This window comes from Myotis brandtii, unplaced genomic scaffold (genome assembly GCF_000412655.1).
Source record: "Myotis brandtii unplaced genomic scaffold, ASM41265v1 scaffold569, whole genome shotgun sequence".
Taxonomy (NCBI): domain Eukaryota; kingdom Metazoa; phylum Chordata; class Mammalia; order Chiroptera; family Vespertilionidae; genus Myotis; species Myotis brandtii.
Window position 1 is genome coordinate 689,912 of NW_005370127.1, and position 11,379 is coordinate 701,290.

At 39.7% G+C, this 11,379-nt stretch overlaps 1 protein-coding gene across 1 annotated transcript in view; it reads left to right on the plus strand.

The window, feature by feature from the left end:
• Nucleotides 1-242: 242 nt before the first annotated feature.
• Nucleotides 243-11,379, plus strand: part of WBP4 (WW domain binding protein 4) — a 33,349-nt gene continuing 22,212 nt past the window's right edge. The window contains exons 1-4 of the mRNA XM_005878628.2: nucleotides 243-311; nucleotides 587-659; nucleotides 4,974-5,036; nucleotides 5,133-5,256. Coding sequence (XP_005878690.1) covers nucleotides 274-311; nucleotides 587-659; nucleotides 4,974-5,036; nucleotides 5,133-5,256 — 298 coding nt within the window. The 5' untranslated portion in view covers nucleotides 243-273. The remainder of the gene's footprint in view (nucleotides 312-586; nucleotides 660-4,973; nucleotides 5,037-5,132; nucleotides 5,257-11,379) is intronic.

Consider the following 11,379-nt stretch of genomic DNA (forward strand, 5'->3'; position numbering starts at 1 on the left):
GGGCCCCGACTCCTCCGCCTACCGGAGCGGCCGGCCGGCCCGATTAGAGCAGTGATTGTTTTCCCTTGTCTTGCCGGCCGAGAGGTCCCTTGGGTTTCCCAACTCTCTCTCGCCCGGAGGCTCAAGAACAAATTGCATTAGCGGATCGTCTCGGAGGAGCCGCAGCCTCCACCGGAGGAGCCTTGCGCTCTGTTTGTTCTTTTGGTGCAAGTAACTTGACCTAAAGCAAGCTTTGTGAGTGTCTTCAGACCTCCATTACAGCAGCCTCTCAAAATGCCAGGCAGCGGGAGGAAAGACAAATCTTCTCTAAGGTGTTACTCATTTCTTCACACTGATGACATTAACAAATGGGGGGACGACTTTTTTTTTTTTTTAAGCTGTTTTGTCTAAGGGAGTTTTAAATCCGGTGCAGACATTTCTACGTGAGTGGCAACACTTTCAGACAAAAAATAAAACAACGCGGTTGTATATAGCAAGGCAAGATGCAGTAGCAGAGGCGTATATTTCAAATTCTAAGATGTAAAGCATGCAGAGTTTTACCTGTTTAACTTACAAATAAGCTTAGACTTACTTTTCCCTTTTTCAGGGCCGACTACTGGAAGTCACAACCAAAGAAATTCTGTGATTACTGCAAGTGCTGGATAGCAGACAATAGGCCTGTATGGCAGTTCCACTAATAGAGATTCTAATAATGTGTTTATGTGAAGTGTTCCCTTTTTTATCGAAACTTGGAGTTTACAAAACATTTTCATATGCATTGCTCTAGATCAGTGGGTCTCAACCTTCCTAATGCCGCGACCCTTTAATACAGTTCCTCATGTTGTGGTGACCCCCAACCATAAAATTATTTTCGTTGCTACTTTGTAATTGTAATTTTGCTACTGTTATGAATCATAATGAAAATATCTGATATGCAGGATGTATTTTCATTGTTACAAATTGAACATAATTAAAGCATAGTGATTAATCACAAAAGCATATGTGTAATTACATATGTGTTTTCCGATGGTCTTAGGAGACCCCTGTGAAAGGGTCATTCGACCCCAAAGGGGTCGCGACCCACAGGTGGAGAACCGCTGCCCTAGATGTTTCAGAACTTTGAATATTTTTCTATTTTCTTTTTTTGTTGTTAATCCGCATCCGAGGATATTTTTCCTTTGATTTTTATAGAGTGAAAGGGACGGGGAGAGACAGAAACATCCATTGCCCTCCCCCATGCACCCTGGGACTCTTCAGTCCGTAAGCCAGCACTCTATCCACTGAGCCATACTGGCTAGGGCTTCTGTTATCTTTTCATTCTTTGTGTGCCTTCTTCCTTTTCATCGGCCTAAATTTGTATATATATTTATTATATATATTATTATTTCACTAAGCCCAATTATTTCACTATGGCCCTTCAGTCAAATTTAGGAAATTATTTCACTAAGCCCAATTATTTCACAATGGCCCTTCAGTCAAATTTAGGAAATGAACCTTGAGTGTGGCTAATCTCCATGTCTATGAAACATCCAGTTATGATGGTGTTGTTTGTAACACTGTCACATACCAAGGAAAGTAAAAGTGGAAAGCCCTTAATATGTAAGAAGAAACATTGTAGTTTTTCTTGTTTTTTGCTCTAGAGATAATTAAATATATTTGATGCACAGCTTTATGTCTATGAATGCTTAAATTTGAAAAAAACATCATTACCTCTGTCATGGAATATGAAAATGGCAACTCTGTTAAGCAAATTATATTATTGTGTCTCTTAGTCTAGTTTCAGCTTTTAAGACATGAAACAAAAAGCAGCACCATTGTCTTTTTTTTACGCCTCTCATGCTTGTCATAGGACTGTGTACATTAAGCATGTCAAACTCAAAGGCCAACATGGGCCAAATAAGGTTTTAAGTTTATGTGGGCCACAAAAAAACAAAAGCTTCAATTTTCATAGAAATGTAGGTTTATTTCGATAGAGACATGCGGAATACAAAGGGCTGAAATAAATGAGTAATCGTTAACATAAAATAATAGAACATTTTAATAAAAATTAATATTTTTTTCTAGAACATTAACTTACCATACACTGAATAACTGCACAAATTAATAAGTGTAACACAAATAACTATTTTTCTTGTTCTCCAAAAGCGAAATATTTCCTGTTGCACTATTTTTCTTCTCCAAAAGCGAAATATTTCCTGTTGCGCACACCAAACAAGTCAGTCCAAGACTAATGATGTGGCAATAGGCTGCTAAAATATTCGCTGCTAATATTAGTGGAGAGAAATGATGAGCCTGCACATTAAGTGCATAAAGGAAATGAATGCAACACAATTATAGTGATCAGTCATTAGCAAACATCGTAGTTCGTTATTAATTATAGCAGGATATTGTAAAAATTAAGTTACAAAATTTTTATTAAAATGTTTCTTACATACTGTTATATTGACTGGGCCGCAAAAATATTCATTGTGGGCCGAGAGTTTGACATGCTTGATGTACATAGTACCCATAGGCTGGGGCCGTGGTCGGCAAACTGCGGCTTGCAAGCCACATGCGGCTCTTTGGCCCCTTGAGTGTGACTCTTCCACAAAATACCAAGTGCAGGCATGCACGTACAGTGCGATTGAAACTTCGTGGCCCATGAGCAGAAGTTCGTATTTTGTGGAAGAGCCACACTCAAGGGGCCAAAGAGCTGCATGTGGCTCGCGAGCCGCAGTTTGCCAACCACTGGGCTAAGGTATTTTAAAAATATATTGTATATTCAAATTCTTTTTACTTGATAGAGTTGGATGCACAAAAGAATAGTAGCCCTATCTGTAACAATGTTGTATTGTTTAGTAGACATTTATTTACTACTAGAGGCCCAGTGCACGAAATTCGTGCATGGGTAGGGTCCCTAGTGGCTGCCGGCTGCCGGCCAGGACCTCCCTTCCCCTTGCTGCCTGTGACCACCACCACCGCCAGCCGGGGCTTCCCTTCCCGTGATTGGGGAGCCAGCCCTGCCCCCTAGTTGAACTCCCAGTTGCACTCCCGGTCAAGGGGACAGTTTGAATATTAGGCTTTTATTGTATAGGATTGTCTGCAAGAGACAGAAACATCGATGTGTCTACAAGGAGTTTGGGTTTTTCTTTTGGGTTTTGTTTTGTTTTTGGTCTTTTTTAATAGTTGCTAAAGTTCTTAACTGTCTTGTTTGGCTTAGGCCCGTGGTTGGCAAACTGCGGCTCGCGAGCCACATGCGGCTCTTTGGCCCCTTGAGTGTGGCTCTTCTAAGCCTTAGGAGTACCCTAATTAAGTTAATAACAATGTACCTACCTATATAGTTTAAGTTTAAAAAATTTGGATACACACCACTTTAACCTTTACTTAGAAACAAAATTAATTTATTTTTAATGGACCTGTAATAGTCTTTGTGGTGTATAATAAATTTTAGAAAAATTAATATATGAAAAAGAATGAACATTTGCCTTAAAAAGTCACATTTTTAAAGAGGAATTCACAGTACTTTAGAATAGCTCAGGTAATGCGTTGTGTAAGATTTGATTTACAAAACTTATTTTGCAAAGTTTAGCAGATAATTCTTATTGTGTACAACCGTAGGGAGCATTTCTGGCTGTTTTAAATATGTGATAACATTCAATCACCCACCTCCTTCATTCATCCAAGTTACCATCATTCGTCATAGGTTACCACTTTTCATTTTCTTGTCTAGCCTTCTATTGTTTCTATATGTATATAGGTTCTTAATCTAACGTACATAAAAGGTTACATACTATATACACTATATTGTACCATAGTTGTTTTGTTGTTGTTGCTTTTTTAATACATTTCTATTGATTTCAGAGAGGAAGAAAGAGAGAGAGAGAAATAGAAACATCATGATGAGAATCACCAATTGGCTGCCTCCTGCACTCCCCCCACTGGTGGTCGAGTCCGCAACCCAGGCATGAGCCCTTGATTGGAATCGAATTCAGGACCCTTCTATCCGCAGGCTGAAGCTCTATCCACTGAGCCAAACCAGCCAGGGCGTTTTGTTTTACTTTCTAATTGAACAATATATCCTGAAGCTCTCTCCACATTAATTTTTAGGGAGCTCTAATGTAGCAGTTTAGTTTTGATAGATAGTTCCAAATTGTTCTTCATAGGAGTTTCACATTTTGTACCATTACCACATTATATAAGAATATTTGTTTACAATTAAGATAAATTTTTTAATGTCTACTTTTCTCCCAATATGGAAATATGGAGGAATATGGCTCTAAGGATCATTGGTTATTGTCTCTTATCTAATGTGGCAAGTAGAGCAGTGTAAATTCTAGAGACTTACTGGTTTTGACACTAGGTTGAGAGGTGTTTCTTGAATTAAGATTTTTTTCCCACTCTTTTGGCTTCATGTCTTGTTTGAGTCCTCATTACAATCATAGTCACTAGATTAGTCATCAAGTGTACCTTGTATTTTCCTCCATTAATATGGTAATCATGGTTATATTTTATGCACCAAAGGAAATCTAGTCAGAAGGCATAATCTATAATAATAAAAGCGTAATATGCTAATTAGACCAGACAGCCGAACGACCTTCCAGATGAAGCCGCAGGGGCTGAGGCAGAGGCAGTTAGGGGCGATCAGGCAGGCAGGCAAGTGGTTAGGGGTGATCAGGCAGGCAAGCAGGCGAGCGGTTAGGAGCCAGCAGTTCCGGATTGTGAGAGGGATGCCCAAGGGGTCCCAGATTGCGAGAGGGTGCAGGCCAGGCTGAGGGAACCCCCTCCCGTGGATGAATTTTGTGCACCAGGCCTCTAGTAATAAATAGTAGTTAAGTTCTATAGTATCATTTGGTAAAAAGGGCCAATTTGCATTCAAGTTATTTTGTATCTTTTCTACCAGTCATTTTAGTTTTAATTTTGTTATCCTCCATTCCCAAATTTACTGTTACTTTAATGTGAGCATTATGATGTTTATGTAGTATTCCTTTGTATTTTTTTTTTTTTTCATTTTCAAGAGTGTTGAATTTCATGAAAGAGGAAAGAATCATAAAGAAAATGTTGCAAAGAGGATCAGTGAGGTAATTTACTTTGTTTTTGTTTTGTTTTTTTGCCAGTTTTTCTATGTAAATATCAGTCTTTTATTTAGCTTTCACTTTTAAATGTGTCTTACAAAGATTAAACAGAAAAGCCTGGATAAGGCAAAGGAAGAAGAAAAGGCATCAAAGGAGTTTGCTGCAATGGAGGAAGCTGCCCTGAAAGCATACCAAGAGGATTTGAAAAGGCTTGGCTTAGAGTCAGGTAAAAAAAATAGCATGTTTTAAAGTAACACCAGAGGTCATGCTAAGTTAGCTTTTATTATTTCCATAAATAGGTTATACACTCAGAGTATATACTATTAGTGTTTTTCCTATGCATCATAGCCCTGTTTAGATTATTGAAGTTTGCTTATACACTTTTGTGTTGCTTTTAAAGCTTCAGATTTTAACACCTCCATTCACAACAACCATACTACCTGTGTGGTTACCTAGTCCTAGTTATCCTAGGTCAGTGGTTCATTTCAGAGACATTTGAGTTTTCTAGGTATTCTAATTATTTGGCTAAAAGAATTATTTATTAAAAAATAGGTATTGCATTATAACTACAGTTTACTTTATCCATATGGTAAAAACTGAATCGTGTTTATTTATATGGTTGAATTACAGTGAATTAACCTTTTATGGACAAACTAGAGGCCCGGAGCACAAAATTCGTGCACTGTGGGGGTGTCCCTCGCCCAGCCTGTACCCTCTCCAATCTGGGACCCCTCGGGGGATGTCTGACTGCCGATCCCTGTGGAATCGGGCCTAAACCGGTGGTCAGACATCCCTCTCCCAATCCGGGACTGCTGGCTCCTAATCACTTGCCTGCCTGATTGCCCCTAACCGCTTCTGCCTGCCAGCCTGATCACCCCCTAACCCAGTGGTTCTCAACCTTCTGGCCCTTTAAATACAGTTCCTCATGTTGTGACCCAACCATAAAATTACTTTCGTTGCTACTTCATAACTGTAATGTTGCTACTGTTATGAATCGTAATGTAAATATCTGATATGCAGGATGGTCTTAAGCGACCCCTGTGAAAGGGTCGTTCAACCGCCAAAGGGGTCACAACCCACAGGTTGAGAACCGCTGCTAACCACTCCTCTACTAGCCTGATTAACACCTAACTGCTCTCCTGCCAGCCCAATCGCCCCCAGCTACCCTCCCCTGCCGGCATGGTCACCCCCAACTGCCCTCCCCTGCCGGTCTGATTTCACCCCCAACTGCCCTCCCCTGCTGGCCTGATCACTCCCAACTGCCCTCCCCTGCCGGCCTGATCTTGCTCCCAACTGCCCTCCTCTGATGGCCAATTTGGTTCTGATTGGTCGGTTTCTGTGCCAGTCAGCGTCAAAAGCTCCGCCTCCTAGACAGCCATTGGCTCCTCACACTTCACCCTGATTTGGTTCTGATTGGTCGGTTTCTATGCCAGTCAGCGTCTCTGGGCCTATCAACAGGGCCTGATCAGGAAGGCGGGGCTGATCAACAGCCTGGAGAGAAATGGAGGCATGGCTGCTGGAGAGAAAGAGAGAGGCAAATGCTGATCAACAGCTGCCACAGAGGCTACGGATCAGACCTTGCTTCTCAGGCCTCTCTCCGGGCCTGATTCACAGCCCCCTCAGCAGTCAGTGCTGGGTCACCGCACCTGCAGCCACAGCAGTCAGTGGTGGGTCACCATGGCATCCCAGCGCTGACTGTAAGACTGACTTCCAGTTGGTCAGGCCTCCGGTTGTGACGGACCCAGGGTTTTTATATATTAGCATTAACGGATTATTGCTAGAAGGTAGATTACTTTTTTTCTTTTTACTTTTTCATTGAGTATATTTGACAAACATTGTATAAATTTAAGGTGTACAATGTGTTACTGTGATACTAATCCTATATAATAAAAGGCTAATATGCAAATTGTCCCCTCGGGAGTTCAACCAACCGGGAGTTTGACCACTCGCTATGATGTGCGCTGACCACCAGGGGGCAGCGCCGAACGAAGGAAGGCCCCGGCTGGCAGCCAGAGGAAGGAAGACACCGGCTGGCAGTTGGGGAAAGGAAGGAAGGCCCTGATCAGCCCTGATGGCCGGCCAGGCCTAGGGACCCTACCCATGCACAAATTTTGTGCACCGGGCCTCTAGTACAGTGATGGCAAACCTATGACACACGTGTCAGAGGTTACACGCGAACTCATTTTTTTGGTTGATTTTTCTTTGTTAAATGGCATTTAAATATATATAAAATAAATATCAAAAATATAAGTCTTTGTTTTACTGTGGTTGCAAATATCAAAAAATTTCTATATGTGACACGGCACCAGAGTTAAGTTAGGGTTTTTCAAAATGCTGACACGCCGAGCTCAAAAGGTTCACCATCACTGCTCTAGTATATCATAGTCCCACTAGAGGCCCGGTGCACGAATTCATGCACAGTGGGGTCCAGCTGGCCACACTCCCAGTCGGGGTTGCGGGGGCTGATCGAGGCCGGATGGGTCAGGGGGAGGGGCACAGGAAGTTGGCTGGCCAGCCCCGCCCCTAATGGGGGGGCTGGGCATGGGAGGGGCCACAGGCACTTAGCAGGGCCTGATCGGGGAATGGGCCGCAGTCTGTTGGCCAGCCAGCCCCAATCCCTGGTCAAACTCCCAGTCGAGGGGACAATTTGCATATAAGCCTTTTATTATATAGAGTGCCATTGTAGTGATATTTATCGCATTACTTAATTATAGTAGAATATTTTTACCTATATTCATTACTCTATGCCGGCAATTTTCAACTGTTTTTATCTCACAGCACACATAAACTAATTACTAAAATACTGCAGCACACCAAAAATATATTCTATTATTTTGTCAACCTGACAAAAACCATAGGTATAATTTTGATTCATTTACACCAGACAGTTACTATGTTGGCTGTTGTCATTTTTTATTTGGCACTCTAAGGGCAAAGAGGTCAGGTTTTGCATGTTTTAAAAATTCTTTGGGCACACAGGTTGAAAATGACTGCTCTATGCATTGCAGCCGTCGCCAACCGGTGGTCCGCGGACCACTGGTGGTCTGTGAAGTCAGAAAGGTTGGTGACCTCTGCATTAGAGCTCTGTGGATTATTTACTACTCATTGCAAGTTTGTATCCTTAAACAGCAGCAGTCTTACTCTCCCACCCCCCCATTTCCTGGTAACCACCATTTTACTCTGTTTTTTATAAGTTTGACTATTTATTTATTCTGTTGTTTATTTATTCCGCTGCTGTAACCAGAGAGCCACACCAACAAGGGCTAAATTTGACTTTTTTAAGATTCCACAAAGGAGATAGACAGAACTTGTCTTTCTCTTTCTGACTTATCTCACTTAACACAGTGTGCTGAGGGTCCATTCATGTTGTCACAAATTGCAGATTATCCTCCTTTTCCATGGTTGAATACTATTCCATACTAGATGTTTTTTAATCCATTCATCTGTTGATGGGCATTTAGGTTTCCACATTTTGGTTATTGTGAATAATACTGCAATAAACGCAGGAGTGCATATATCTCTTGGAGATCCTGTTTTTATTTCCTTTGGGTGTATACCCAGAAGTGGAATTACTGGAATCTATGATAAATCTATTTTTAATTTTTTTGAAGAACTTCCATATTGTTTTCCATAGTGATTAGACCAATTTTCAGTCACACCAAGAGTGTATAAGGGTTTCCTTTTCATCACATCTTTGCCAGCAACAAAGTAAATAATTTGAGGGTTTGAAGATACTCAGTTCCAGATAAAAAGCATTTATCTAGCCCGGCCAGCGTGGCTCGGGTTGAGCATTGACCTATGAACCAGGAAATCACAGTTTGATTCCGGTCGGCGTAGATGCCTAGGTTGGGGGCTTGGTCCCCAGTAGGGGGCACATAGGAAGCAGCTAATCAATGATTTTCTGTCATTGATGTTTCTGTCTCCCTCTCCCTTCCTCTCTAAAATCAATAAAAAAATACAAAAAATATTTTTTTAAAGCATTCATCTATCTTGTTATTAAATTTAGGCTTTAAGTGGGGAACTTTTTTTCCATGACATATCCATTGTCCTTAAACCAGGCATATTGCAGTCACAGTTGTTGATCTTACATAATGGTGTGGTCGTCAGCATGGATTGGTATTTTTACTCTAATAAAAACTGCTTTCAGTTAAGTTTTTAAACAGAATAGCAGTTAATTGACATTGCCCTCATCAAATAAAAACAGTTATAACCAGACTTTAAAAATATTATCCTGGATATTGCTAGTTAAAATGGGGAAAACATTATTTTACAAAGATAAAGCTACATATTTATAAGATGTATAAGGTGTTTATAAGGGAGAAAAGATGTTGGCATCGGGAAGGCCAGGGAGGGCTGGGGGGTTAAAAGATCAACCGAAGGACTTGTATCCATGCATATAAGCATAACCATTGGACACAAGTCCCTGTCGGGTAGGGGAGGCTGGGGGAAGGTCAAGGGGGAAAAAAAAAATAGGAGACATATGTACTACTCTTTGTAATATTTTAAGCAATAAAACAAAATTTAAAAAAGAAGATGTTGGCATTCCTACAGAATTAAAGAGTAGTAGTCATCTCATCAAATATATGCCTTGGGAGAATTCATAATTTTTGTAGCATTTTCCTGAATGAGATATATATTCCTTTATTAAAAGTACAACAATTCAGTATAAAGAATTTTTAAAATAAAGTTATACATTTTATGTTATGGTCTATTTGGAGATTGTCTTACTTTTTCTTACATTATGTCAAGTACATCTTTTCTTTTGAATAACTAAGGATATACAGAGTGGTTAGGAGCACAGGTTTCAAGTCAACCAGAATTATCTCTTGTTAGCTATACAACCTTCAGTTTTTATTACAATTAAGTAATAAGCCCTAACCGGTTTGGCTCAGTGGATAGAGCATCGGCCTGCGGACTGAAGGGTCCCAGGTTCGATTCCAGTCAAGGGCATGTACCTTGGTTGCAGGCACATCCCCAGTAGTGGGTGTGCAGGAGGCAGCTCATCGATGTTTCTCACTCTCTATGCCTCTCCCTTCCTCTCTGTAAAAAATCAATAAAATATATTTTAAAAAATAAAATAATAAAATAAAATTAAGTAATAAAGTAATATAATAGTATAAATTGCTTATTACAAGCGTGATACTTGTAACAATGTTTAATAAAGGATATAAAATGCCATAAAAATGCCAACATTTATTTCATTTCTTCCTGGTTGACATTTAGGTTGCTTAGAGTTTTTCATTGTTAGAATGCTTCAGTGAGCATCCTTATGTGTGAGTGTTTTTGCATTTATCCCTATAAGTTTACTTTCTAGAAGTAAGATTGCCAAAATCAAGCCTGAATATATTTTGTAGATTGATAGTTAATACTCCAGCAATGTCTCCAAGATTAATACTTTTGCTAGAAATAAAGTTAATTTATTAATTGATGTTGGGAATGACTGGCTAATCTTTAGAAAAAAGTAAAACCATAAAAACTGCCTGTTTTTTCATACTCATAGATTAGACAGACCAACACTGGATTCAGTCATTTTTTTCAGTACTTATTGATCTAATACTAAAAAAATTACATTTCTTTGAATATTAGTGAAGGTAAATGTTAATTTTCTGAATTACCTCTGTACTTTTTGCCCATTTTTCGGTTACAGTATTGGATTTGTTAGGGATTTTTGTTAGGAACATTAATCCTCTGTCATATTTGTTATAAATATTTGTCATTTGTGTTTCCTGTGTATATGTGTGGGTTTTTTTTGCCATATGCAATAATTCTAATTTGTATGTAGTTAAATTTAACATTATTTTACTTTGTGGGGTTTTTTTAAATATATTTTTATTGATTTCAGAGAGGAAGGGAGAGAGAGAAAGAAACATCAATGATGAGAGAGAATCATTGATTGGCTGCCTCCTGAACGCCCCCTGCTGGGGATCAAGCCCACAACACGGGCATGTGCCCTTGACTGGAATCAAACCTGGGACCCTTCAGTCCGCAGGCTACTCTCTATCCACTGAGCCAAACCAGCTAGGGCAGGGTTTTTTGTTTTTGTTTTTGTTTTGTTTTTAGTATCTTTCATATGAAATTTATATTGATATAAAAACATGAGAGATACTGAGGAGAGGTGAACAGCTTAACTTTTTTCCAAATAATTAGCCAGTCAGTCCAACATCATTTATTAAATGATCTCTCTTCCCCTATAATAGGAAACACCAGGAATCTGCAGTTGGATCTATTTCTGTACTGTTCTGTTTCAGTCATTTATTTCCCTATTCCTGGATCAGTTGTATACTGTCTTTTTTTTTTTTTTTAATATATTTTATTGATTTTTTACAGAGAGGAAGGGAGAGAGATAGAG